The 11518-nt window shown below is 46.1% G+C and overlaps 1 protein-coding gene across 9 annotated transcripts in view; it reads left to right on the top strand.

Annotated features, from left to right (window-relative positions):
* KDM4B (lysine demethylase 4B) overlaps nucleotides 1–11518 on the top strand; it is a 67784-nt gene that overhangs the window by 21042 nt on the left and 35224 nt on the right. For all 9 annotated transcript variants that reach the window (XM_086862924.1, XM_086862926.1, XM_086862928.1 and 6 more), the window contains 2 exons: nucleotides 7174–7223; nucleotides 9445–9548. In XM_086862924.1, coding sequence (XP_086719050.1) covers nucleotides 7174–7223; nucleotides 9445–9548 — 154 coding nt within the window. The remainder of the gene's footprint in view (nucleotides 1–7173; nucleotides 7224–9444; nucleotides 9549–11518) is intronic.

The raw sequence follows: 11518 nt of genomic DNA on the forward strand, positions 1-11518 counted from the left end.
TCACACAGGTCACTTGGTACAAGGCACAGACAGCTCTGATCTCCCCTGGTTACCTTTTTCCCCCTTGTTTCTGGAGCTGAAATGAGCTATTATTTTAGAATACAGGCTCTTTGAACCATAATCTTTGCTTTTCTTTCTATTTGTATGGTATCCACTACAAAAACAACCAGTAATTAATAATCTGATTGCCAGTTTAGGGAAATAAATCTGATGTGAACAGGTTCTTCCAAACAAATAACGGGGAATGGCAAGGGGATGAATCTTGTAGTCATTCATCTCTGTTGAATTGTGTACTAATTATCTTCTTGGCTAAACTGAATGAGTAAATGACTTCATAATGTTTTTCCCCAAACACCTTTTCTTAGTGAAATGGCTCCTTCATGCTGCTCATTCACTGCAGGCTGAAGCAGGCTTTGGGTTATTTTTACACGTGGAGGGAGAGACACTCCAGTGTGCTCTGCAATTTTGGGCTTTGTGCCTGGCACTTGTGCTGTGGAGCTGACTGGACTGGGGCACTGAGAGTCCTTCCAAGAGCAGATGGTTGTTCACATTAAACTCTCTGCTTTAAAAAAAAAAAAAATAAAAAATTAAAATTGCATTTGGAGTTCTGGAAAAATCTCTTTGTATTCGTTGAGCTGGGGGTTAGTGAATCACTGAAAGTAGCCCATTGTGCTAATCTGGGAGCTCAGTTGTACCTCTTGAAAATTCATATTGCTTCAAAATCAGAATTTTAAAAAGCTCCTGTCTAATGTCACTTCTGGAAACTAATGGCTCTTTAATCCTATTTCTAGCTGAAGGCAACTCTAAGGGTTGAAGAGTCTTTTAGAAGTACATGATTGGCACAAGTTAGGCTCGACTCTAATCTTCCAGGACTCAGTCCCCAGGGATTTGATCCCAACTTCAGAGTGACCTGAGATATTCTGCTCATCCCCACTGGAAAACAAACGGAGAGTTTGCAATCCCAACTTGAGTTTCTTTGGGGAAGGAGGGAGTTTTTCATCCTGCTGTTCCACTGGCAGCAGAATCGCTGCCATTTCTTCATGTTGTGGCTAATGAGGAAGGTGTGTGTGTGAGAGAAGGGATTTTCTGGAGTGAAATGGGTCCTGTGGGTGGGTGTTGGCTGTGTTTGATGAGTGCTGGCTGTGTTGGGTGGGTGCTGGCTGTGTTTGGTGGGTGCTGGCTGTGTTTGGTGGGTGCTGGCTGTGTTTGGTGGGTGCTGGCTGTGTTGGGTGGGTGCTGGCTGTGTTTGGTGGGTGCTGGCTGTGTTTGGTGGGTGCTGGCTGTGTTTGGTGGGTGCTGGCTGTGTTTGGTGGGTGTTTGGTGGGTACTGGCTGTGTTTGGTGGGTGCTGGCTGTGTTGGGTGGGTGTTTGCTGGGTGCTGGCTGTGTTTGGTGGGTGCTGGCTGTGTTGGGTGGGTGCTGGCTGTGTTGGGTGGGTGCTGGCTGTGTTGGGTGGGTGTTTGGTGGGTGCTGGCTGTGTTGGGTGGGTGTTTGCTGGGTGCTGGCTGTGTTTGGTGGGTGCTGGCTGTGTTGGGTGGGTGCTGGCTGTGTTTGGTGGTGCTCAGGCCCTTCCTGAGCAGGTTTGCCCTGATTTTCTCTCTGTGCAGGTTCCCCAGGGGTTGCACTGGGCAGCTGTGGGAGGCAGGTGGGTTTTGGTCCTGTCAATACCTATTTGCTCCTAATTACAGCTTTTGGAGTTGATACTCCCCAGCCTGGGTGTTTATCTCTCACCCTGGGTGTATTTCAGTAAAATGTCATTATTTGGAATCATTGACACTGCTGGTTAAAGATACTGAATTCCATCACCCATTGTCCTGTGGAGTGATCCGTTCAAGATAAAACCTCAGGCCCTTGATAAAGGTTCTTTCCTAGGAGCAAGGAGCTCTCTGATCCCTGTGATCTTATCTCCCGGCAGTGTTTGCATTCCTGATGGAAGGAGGCAGCAGAAGGGAGAGAGGGAGGCCAGAGATTCTCCCTTCCTAACCAGGATGTTGAGAAGGGAAAGAGGAGATTTCCATCCCATTCAGTGTGGGCCAGCCTCAGGTTTGATGAGGAGAAGAAAGGGAGTTGATTTCAGTATTTTAACGAATTGTTGGGAGAGAGGGATGAAGGGAGGTTAATTATGGAGGAGGGTAGAGGTGACAGTACGACCAACAAAGGAACAACCAGTTCTTGTTGAAATATCTTTTTTCTTTCCTCATACAGGCAAAACAGCTTAAAAATAGTGTTGGGCAGCAGGAGTTGGACTGTGATCCCTGTGGGTCCCTTCCAGCTCAGGATATTCTGGGAGCTTCTAGCGTTCTGCCCCCTTTTACCCTGAGCTTTGCTCTGACACACTGAGGAGATGTTGTTTCATGTTTTACCTTGTAGAAAAACGAGGCCTCAGGAGCAGGATCTGAACCTTGCAGGAGGTGCCAGCCTGTGCTAATGCTGTTCTTAATGGTTCTGCTGGGTGATAAATATTCCTGATGGACCAGGGGCTTTTCTTTGGAGGCTTTGCTGCTGTCGTGGGGGCTAAAGATGTTGAAGGTCAGGGTTGAGATTCTGGGTTTATGGGCACCCTTTGCCTTACAGAGACTGGAATAGCAGCTTTTCATTCTGCCTGTCGTGGCTGAGAGCAGGTTGGCATTTGAATCTTAAAGGGTCACTGTTCTTGGCACAATTAAATCTGCTTTGAAGACAGATAACTCACCCCAGCTTGACACGCTGGCCTGGGCGTTTTAAATGTGCTGCTCCCGTTCTGTTTCTGTTCTTTATTCCATAATTATGGTGTGTTAAACTGTGTGGGGCCTGCTTGGGCAGACCTTGTGCAGACACTGTGAAATTGAGTTTCTTACCTTCTCCCAGGAACAGCACTGGAGTGACATTTCCAGAGTCTCGTGGTTGAACCTGCCCCTGCCCACGGAGCCCAGACTCCCAGAGAGTGGGGAGTGGGATTTGGTGAAATAATCACTGTTTAATTGCTCTGTGTTGGTGCAGGAGGGTGGAAATGAGGTGCGGAACAAGGTGCAACTCAAAAACTCTGGGAGCGACAGCTGGAGAGGGAAAAGGTCTTGGAAGCTTTGAGGGATGTTGGGTGGAGGGACAGCATGGTCTGGTCCTCTGCCAGAGGCAGGGATGGCTTCAGGTGAGAAAAATTCCTCTCAAATAAGGAGAAGACAGCTGTGAGCAGGCCTTTGCTGAGGATGAAGTGTTAGTTCTTCGGCCAAAACTGAGCTGACTCCCTTTGAGAAGCAGCAGGGAGGGGAGAGCAGGGACTGGGAGGTCCCTGAGGAACACCAGGATCTGGGAGCTGCCCAGATGAATTCCTTGTTTCGTCACTCCTTGGTGGCCTCCAGAGGGGTCCCTGCATCCCAGGATGGCCTGAATGCTCCTTTTTACTGACACACTTGTTTAATTCTTAATTCACAAGACATTTGCTTATTTATTCTCATTGTTCCTGATAATAATTCTAAGCCATTAGAGGGGAAAATTGTATTCAGAAATGCTGTTTCACACTTTATTTGTTTGATGATTTAGAGCGATAGAAAATAGCACATTTGCTGGCTTTTATAGTCTGATAATTATCCACATCCATCAAGCCCCATTCCAGGGGAATAAACAAAACACCAAGAAAATTACTCTATTAATGATATCCTATGATGGCAAATAGGACAGACCTCTCTTTTGTGTTAAGGGTAGAGAGGGAGCTGTCCAGTTAAACTCATGTTGGGAAGGAATTCCTGCCTGGGAGGGGGGCAGGCCCTGGCACAGGTGCCCAGAGCAGCTGGGGCTGCCCCTGGATCCCTGGCAGTGCCCAGGGCCAGGCTGGACACTGGGGCTGGAGCTCCTGGGACAGTGGCAGTGTCCCTGCCATGGCAGGGGTGGAAATGGATATTTAGGGTCTCTTCCAACCCAAAACACTTTGGGATTCCATGAGTCCATATTAGCAAAAGCAAGCCACCACTCCAGGAAGATCATTCTCTAACACATTTATAGCTTTGGGGCAAAACCTTTTGGACCTGTGATCCTGACTCAAGAACTCAGGAAATGGAAGTAGAGATCAGAAATGCTGGAATTAGGTTTCATGAAATAAAATTGGAAGCTGAGAGTCTTTCCCACAGAACAGCAAGTTCTAGATGTGTACAAGTAGTACTTGATCCACTTCAGGGATTTTCTGTTGTTTTGGTGGAAAGTAGAAAAAGGTAATTTAAAAGGCTCAGTATATTACTTTCAGGTTGTTGACTTGGGGGTAAGATGACATTTGAGTCACAAACTATAACTTTTTGTATCTTGAGCTGGTTTTTCTTCCCCTGTTGTGTAAATCCTGCGTTCCCTGGCAGAGCAGCAGCACATTTCTCCTGCTGTAATCCCCAAACTGCTGAGTGGCAGGGTTTTGGGTGAAGCCTGGCCCTTTGTCTTGATCAGCCTGTGCAAGTTTTGGAGCACAGACTGGAGGGTGGTTTGCAAGCCCAGTTCCCTGGGAGTTTGATTTCTCTTCTCGCAGCTGCGGGTTTGGCTCTGTGGCCATGAATGTCCCTTTGCCTGGGGACAGATCCAGGGCAGTGTTCCAGCACTGGGGGCTCTTCAAGTCATGCCTGTAGAAAAGGAAATTCTTGGGTATTTTTTACCGTGCCCAGACCTGTGTGTTGCCTGTGGAATCGAGGTTTTGCAGCTGAGCTGAGCCCCAGGGATGGTGACAAACCGAGGGACACCAGAACTGCTGTCCCTCCTGACAGCGAGCAGGGCTCGGTGGCACCCAGAGCCAGCCCTTGCTGCCTGTTCACTGCTCAGTGACTGCCCCCTTGGGCTGCAGAACTTTTCATCTTTCCCTCCTTGTTCTGCCTTGTAATCAATCATTTTTTGTGTAGATGGAGCTCAGTCTGTGCCGTGCATGCCTTCTGTTTCTCTTCCTGGTTTTAAATAGCAGCCCAAATTCTGTCTTTATTGCCTGTCTTCATGTAAATCAGTCAGATCTGTGAGCATAACTTAAATCAGAATTTGACCTACTTTTAATTCTCTTCTGCAGTTAATATTTTGAATTCCTAAGAATAAATGCAGAGGGATGTGTAGGCTCTGCTTCCTAAAGGCTGGCCCAAAGAAAAAAGTTAATTTCTAAAATTGGAGTCAGCTATTACCATTCTGTGCTGGGGTATTTTGATTTGTATATTATTACATATAGTTCTTTTTTATAAGCTGGAAATTCCTCCTCTCTGGCTGGTTTCTATCCAAGCAATTCTTTTTTCTTTGTCTCTCCATGGGCTGTTCTCTAAAGCCTCGCTTGGCTTTTTGCAGGCTGCAGTTTCAGATAACACAATAACCATGTTCCAATGTATTAAACTTTTAACATCCTCCAGATTCAATTAATCTTATCTTTACAACTCCCAATTACAGGCACTAATTAAGTGAAGGTTGCATTGTAGACTGGGGATATTACATTAATCATCAGCAGCCTTGTAGCCATAAATTAGTTCTTTCCCAATCCTTCAGCATTTTTCCCAGAAGGAATGGAATGTCTCATTTCCCTGTTTTAAGGGACATTAATCCCACAAAGGAGCTTTGGATCGGGATTAGTTTTATCACATTTATGTAAGTGATGAATGGTCTTTGTAAAATAAAAGCCACTAGCTTTGTCCCAGACAAATGAAATTGAATTGTTTGATAATTATGCAATTTAAGGCACTGTCAAACTTTGGTCAGGGGATGTTGTGAGTCCATAGCTGCATTTATTATTTTACAAGATTAGGTGCTACATGGTATTTGGCCTTAAATTTTTTTTAAGCCATCAGTTGAAATCAGCTTAGTGCCTAAACCCTGTGTGAGGTTTGTGTGCTGTCATCCCCTCCAGGCCAGCCCAGGTGTGCTGGATTTCCTGACACAGCTTGGGCCTTGCAGCTGCTTCTCCCCAGTCCTGCTTTGACACTTGAAAATGCAGAATTTGTCTGGCTGAACTCCCCCAGAATCAGGTGCATTGGGAGCCCCCAGCCCCGTGCTGAGTCCCCTCCTGCAATATCCTGGTCCCAGCCTGGGGTAGGAGACAGGGTGGCTTTGGCATCTTTATTGGAAACAGCAAAAATAATGTATTTTTTATTATTCACTTTGAAGAGAAGTTATAGCTGGCAATAAATGCCATTGCCACAAATGTAAATTCTCAGAATTCTGTGTCACAAAAATCGGGGAGAGCCATATTTAATTTGCTGCAGAATGTAACCAACGATTTACAGATTTCCATTGGCAATATTATTGTGTGTCATCATGTTAAACACATTTAAATGGATCCTGGTATTCAGTTCCCCTCTTATAACCTGAACACATAAATCTCTGTCACCTGGGCTTTGCTCCTGAGAATACTGGGAACCTCAAAGCACTGAGAGAACTAACTAACAGCTTTTGGGAAGAAAAAGCCATTGAAACTTCTGGTGTTTGTACGTGTGTCTGAGACCTGTGGGACACTGGATTGTTTTTCCAGAATTATGTTCAATAATTTGCACTAAAAAAAAGAAATTCCAATCAAATTCTTTTGCACTTTGTTGACCCCTACTGTAAGAAATTGTTCTCTACACCTTTTAATGATGTTTTCATCAGCAGACCCTGCATTTTCAGGGTCACCTCATCAAGAAAATTGTTGAATACTTTAATTCCATTTTTTCACATCAGACACTGAAATCCAGCAGGGACATAAGGACTGAGCCATGACTCCTCGAGCTGTGCTGAAGAATATTTACTTTTTTGAATAAATGAAAGCTGTTTACACAGAAGGTTTATTCTTTTCCAAAGCACACAGAGCCTCCTTCACACCTTTTCAGCCCATCCCTTTCTTGCAGAGTTTTATTTTGCAGATGTTTTTCCCCATGGAGAACACACCTGCTGTTCCCTGCACTCAGTCATTCCTGAGGTTTCCAGTGCTGTATCACTTTGTCTTCTCGATTTTCCTTCTGCCTCGTGAGATCTTGTGATGCTGTTTGAGAAGGTGGCAGGAAAATCACACACTTCATGTAACATGTCTAAGGACTTGTAGTAAATGCTGTTTTTTTCTTGGATTGTGTGTTTCTGATGTCTCAGACACAGAGAATTTTGGTTTTATTGCCAGCCATTGTGTGCTGTGCTGAGGGTGATCACCCCACTTGTTCCAGCCTTTTCCTTTCACTGTTTCTACACTAAGAGCTGATGTTCTGATTTCTGTTCCTCCTGCCAGGTATGCCATTCCCCCGGAGCACGGCAAGAGGCTGGAACGCCTGGCCAAAGGTGAGCTCTGCCTTGGGGCTGGGTCCTGCTGCTCCTGCTCAGCCAGAGAACCTGGCAGGGATTTTCCTGCCCACTCCTCCCTCCTCCCTTGGACTCCTGGCACGGCGTGACCTCAACTAAAATTCCATGAAAAAACCTTGAATTTTGAGGCATTGAGGCCAAACCCTCATGTCTGGGCAATGGGTTTAATCCACGAGGGTCTGGGTTGGAAAGGACCCTAAAAATCCTTCCACTGCACCCTGCCCTGGGCAGGGCACCTTCCCCTGGACCAGGGAAGCTCCCAGGGATGGGGCAGCCACAGCCTGTTCCAGTGTCTCACCACCCTCACAACACACATTTTCTGGCTGATACTGAACCTAAATTTCCCCTCTTCCAATTTGTACCCATTGCTCCTTCACCCTATAAATACATTCTGTATTTGCTGGTTTTCTTTTTATTTTAGCTTCATCCTCTATTTTTCAGTGCCATAAAGTTAATCTTAAAAAGAAAAAAAAACCCAAAACAAAGAAAGGGAGGGAAAAAGAAAAGGAAAATGGAGGTGGAGGAAGGCAGAGTTACTTTGAGCTGTGGCAAACTCCCACCTCTCAAACTTCAGGGAAGATGTCTGGCTGCAGAAGTGGATGTGTTTTAATTTGTTGGTGTTGTTTCTATTTTTGTTCACTTGCAAATGTTCAAGGAGCTGCCCAGCTAAAAAAAGCTGCTGGCCCAGAATAATTAACTGCAAATCTCCATGGTTCATCTCCAGTGAGGCAACTGGAATGGTTTAAATCTGGTGGTGAAGGTAGGAGCAGGCAGGGAAATCTGGAAGACTTTGATGCAAAAGAAAAGAAGTTTTAATGCTGATTTCTCAGAAAAGAGGCAAATTCCTGTACTGCCTTTTCCTGCTGAGCATACTCCAGGGTGTCAAGGGGAGCAACTGATTGTGTGGGGAAAATGCAGAATAACTGGGGATGAGTGTCCTGGGGCTTGGTGCTGCTGTTTTCCTGGGCACTGAGCTCCATGATCCCTAAATACAAATAACTCTGGAAATGGCTGCTCAGAAATGTTGCATTTCAAAGCTACAGCTCAGTCATTTGCCAGGTTTTAATAGATGAAAAAAGTAATTTTTATAAGAAGTCAATCAATCAGATGACTTGTGCTCTGCAGACTCTGAAATACCACTCCAAGTCTGACAGGAGCAATAATAAGTTTCTTGCTGTTTGTAACTAATTTTTACGGATGATCAATTTTGAGGCACGGAGATGGTTTGTGCTGCAAAACCAGGAGCAAATTATCAATGATCTGGTCTTTATTTTAGTTTCCTGTCTCTGGAAGCTGGGTGAGTGATGGTTTAACTCTGCAAAGAGCCAGAATTGCTGCCTGGCCGTTCCCCTGTCCTGTGCATCAGTGGGGAGAAGTTTACTATGGAGAAATGAGTGTGCAATTAATATGGAAAATGAATAGCTGAGCTGTAAATGGGCTCACTGGGAGAGCCATGGAGCCCATGGAGAGAATGTTAATGTGTTGCCATGTTATTGGTGCTAATCACTTAAAATGTGCTTCTTTATTAGTGGCTTTAATGAGAGCCACTTAAACTGTGCATTAAAAAGAGGAACTGCAGAGAGGGACGACAGACTGGGTAGCAGACAGTCATAATTTTAATTGAAATGCTTTTAGTACAAAAATATAAGAAAACCTGGAATCCAGTAATCCTTTTGACTTTCTGAAACCCCTTCCATTATGTCTCATCAATTACTTTTGGTCCCAGAGCTTGGGTTATTTGTTTTCCTAAACCGTGATGGGTTTGAGTCCCTCTAAACACACAATCTGTTATGGAATCTGCCACTTGCAGGGAAAGCCACGATCCTGGGGAAAAGCAGGTTCCTTTGGCTGAGCTGCCACTCAGGGGTTTCGTCAGTGTTTACCACTGTTTTATTTTTCTTATTATTTGTGATTTGTTTTAATAACTCAGCGTGGACCTTGGGTAGAATTCACCACTTAATGGTGCTGAGGTTCTGACTGGGTCAGGTCCTGCTGCCTCTGCCACTTGTTGGTGACCAGTGTGAACGTGTCCCTCGTGCCACTGCCTGGGATGGAGATATTTCCTTCCCTTTCACTGAAAATTAACATTTTTCCCTTTAGGTAGTGGTATGTAGGGCAGGATGATCTGGAGTTCAACAGTTTGTATTGTTTTCCCAAGAACAGTCCTGTAGTGATGCTCCTGCTCTGAATGTCTCCACAGGATTTTTCCCAGGAAGCTCTCAGGGATGTGATGCGTTCCTCCGGCACAAGATGACCCTCATTTCTCCCTCCATCCTGAAGAAGTATGGCATTCCCTTTGACAGGGTAGGTGCAGGGATGCAGGGGAGCCTGCAGCCTGTGGGGAGCTCAGCTCCTCTCTCCTGGGGACTGGATTCAGCAGAGCCTGGGGGGAGCTGCCTTCCTTTCCAAGGGCATATTGAGTGCCTGCCTGCGGAAAGGAGGCTTTGGGGTTTGGCTGAGACACTGCAGGGAGGAGGAGCTGGCACTGAACAAGCTCTGGCAATTAGGGAGCCTCTCAGGTAGGGAGGGATGAGCTAATAAGGGTGTTCTGGCTCATCAGGTGCAGCAAAACCCACTGGAGATTCAGAAACATTTCTTTATTTTCTCGTGGATCCAGCATGACCCAAAGAGGAGCTGGCTGTGCTGGTTCCCTGTTGTGTAAGTGTTGGTGCTGCTCTAAGCCTGGAAGGATCCCTGCAGCTCTTAAGCCCTGATTTGAAAAGAGGGGTCATGTTTATTTGGTATGATCGTTTTAATGTGCTTATTCTTAAAGTCTTGTGGCAAGAAGTAAATCTCCTCAGCCGAGTGTGGTTACAGGGATTTGTATCTGTGCAGAATCACTCAAACTGCTGCTGGGTGCTCCCAGCACACGGAGCCAGAGCTGCCTGTGCATGTGGGAAGTGTCAGAGGCCTGCTCCAAACTGGTTCCATGGAGTGGGAAGGGACCTTAAATCCCAGGCAGCCCCACCCTGCCATGGGCAGGGAAACCTTCCACGGTCCCAGGCTGCTCCAAGCCCTGTCCTGAAACAGTGGCTGCTGCAGGAGGATCACTGTTATTCACAAGCAGGGAACAAGTGCCACTTTTCCTCAGGAATAGAGATAGGATCCCTGCATCTGAATTCTTGGCGGATTTCAATGAAGTTGAAATAGGCAGCATTTATAAATCTCTATAATGCTGTTCTGGAAAAAAAGAAACAGATCAATACTGGGGCTTTTTAATAATTAAAAATGTGTATTTCTGTAATCTCCTATTGATTTCTCCATTTATTCCTCAAGAGCTTGCAGAAGTCAGTAAATTTGGGGCTTTCTTCATGAGTGGCAGTTTGTGCTGGCTTTCCTTCAATGGTTATTACTTTTCTGCATGGCCTATCCATCATCTGGAGTGTTTTCTAATTTATTGTGGGATAATGTTGACAGCAGTGCCATGGATGATGTGGGCTTGAGATGGAGACACCAGGATGTGCTTTCAGTGACAGAAACATGATCTGTTCATCTTTGCAGGCAGCAGGGTGGCACTGCTGGGGTGTGTGGAGGGGATGGATGCAGGCTGGACTCGAGCACCTCCTCCTGGGATGCTGCAGGAGCCCCCTGTGTATCACAGCAGCTTTTATTCCCTCTTTGCTAAATTAATGACATCAGCAAGTTGAGATGTTGGCCCAGCTGAGGGGGAGATGTTTGAACTTGTGTCTGTTTACATTTTGCATTTGGCCCCATCCTTGTGTTTGGAAGTGCAGTCCCTGGAGCCTCTGTGGGCTCAGAGCTGGGAGTTACGGCTGTGGGAAGGAATCCAGCTGGAATTCTTGGCCTGTGACAGCTCTGAGAGCTCTGTCAGCACTGCTGGCTTGGAAAGACAGGGAAGGTCAAGCTTTGCCTCTTCCATACCCCGTGGAGGGGAGGTGCTGCTGCACGAGGGGCAGCTGGGCTGGGAGCTGCTCCTGTGCTTCAGGCCATGCTCTTAACAATTCAACTTCTTTTTTTCCCAATGGTTTTTCTGCACAAGATATAAAAAGAGGGCTTTTTTAGAAGCATCAAGATTGATTTGCCTCTGGTTCCAGCTGTGATCTGTAGAGTTCTGTTCTTGTTAATAATGTCTGTAATGCTTATTGTTGTTTTAATTTTATTAAAGTTGAGTCACAGGATGGTTCATGTTGAAAGGGACCTTAAAGCCCACCCAGCGCCACCCCTGCCATGGCAGGGACACTGCCACTGTCCCTGGCTGCCCCAGCCCAGCCTGGCCCTGGACACTTGCAGGATCCAGGGGCAGCCCCAGCTGC

Source organism: Cyanistes caeruleus, chromosome 25, assembly GCF_971803275.1.
Source record: "Cyanistes caeruleus chromosome 25, bCyaCae1.hap1.1, whole genome shotgun sequence".
NCBI lineage: Eukaryota > Metazoa > Chordata > Aves > Passeriformes > Paridae > Cyanistes > Cyanistes caeruleus.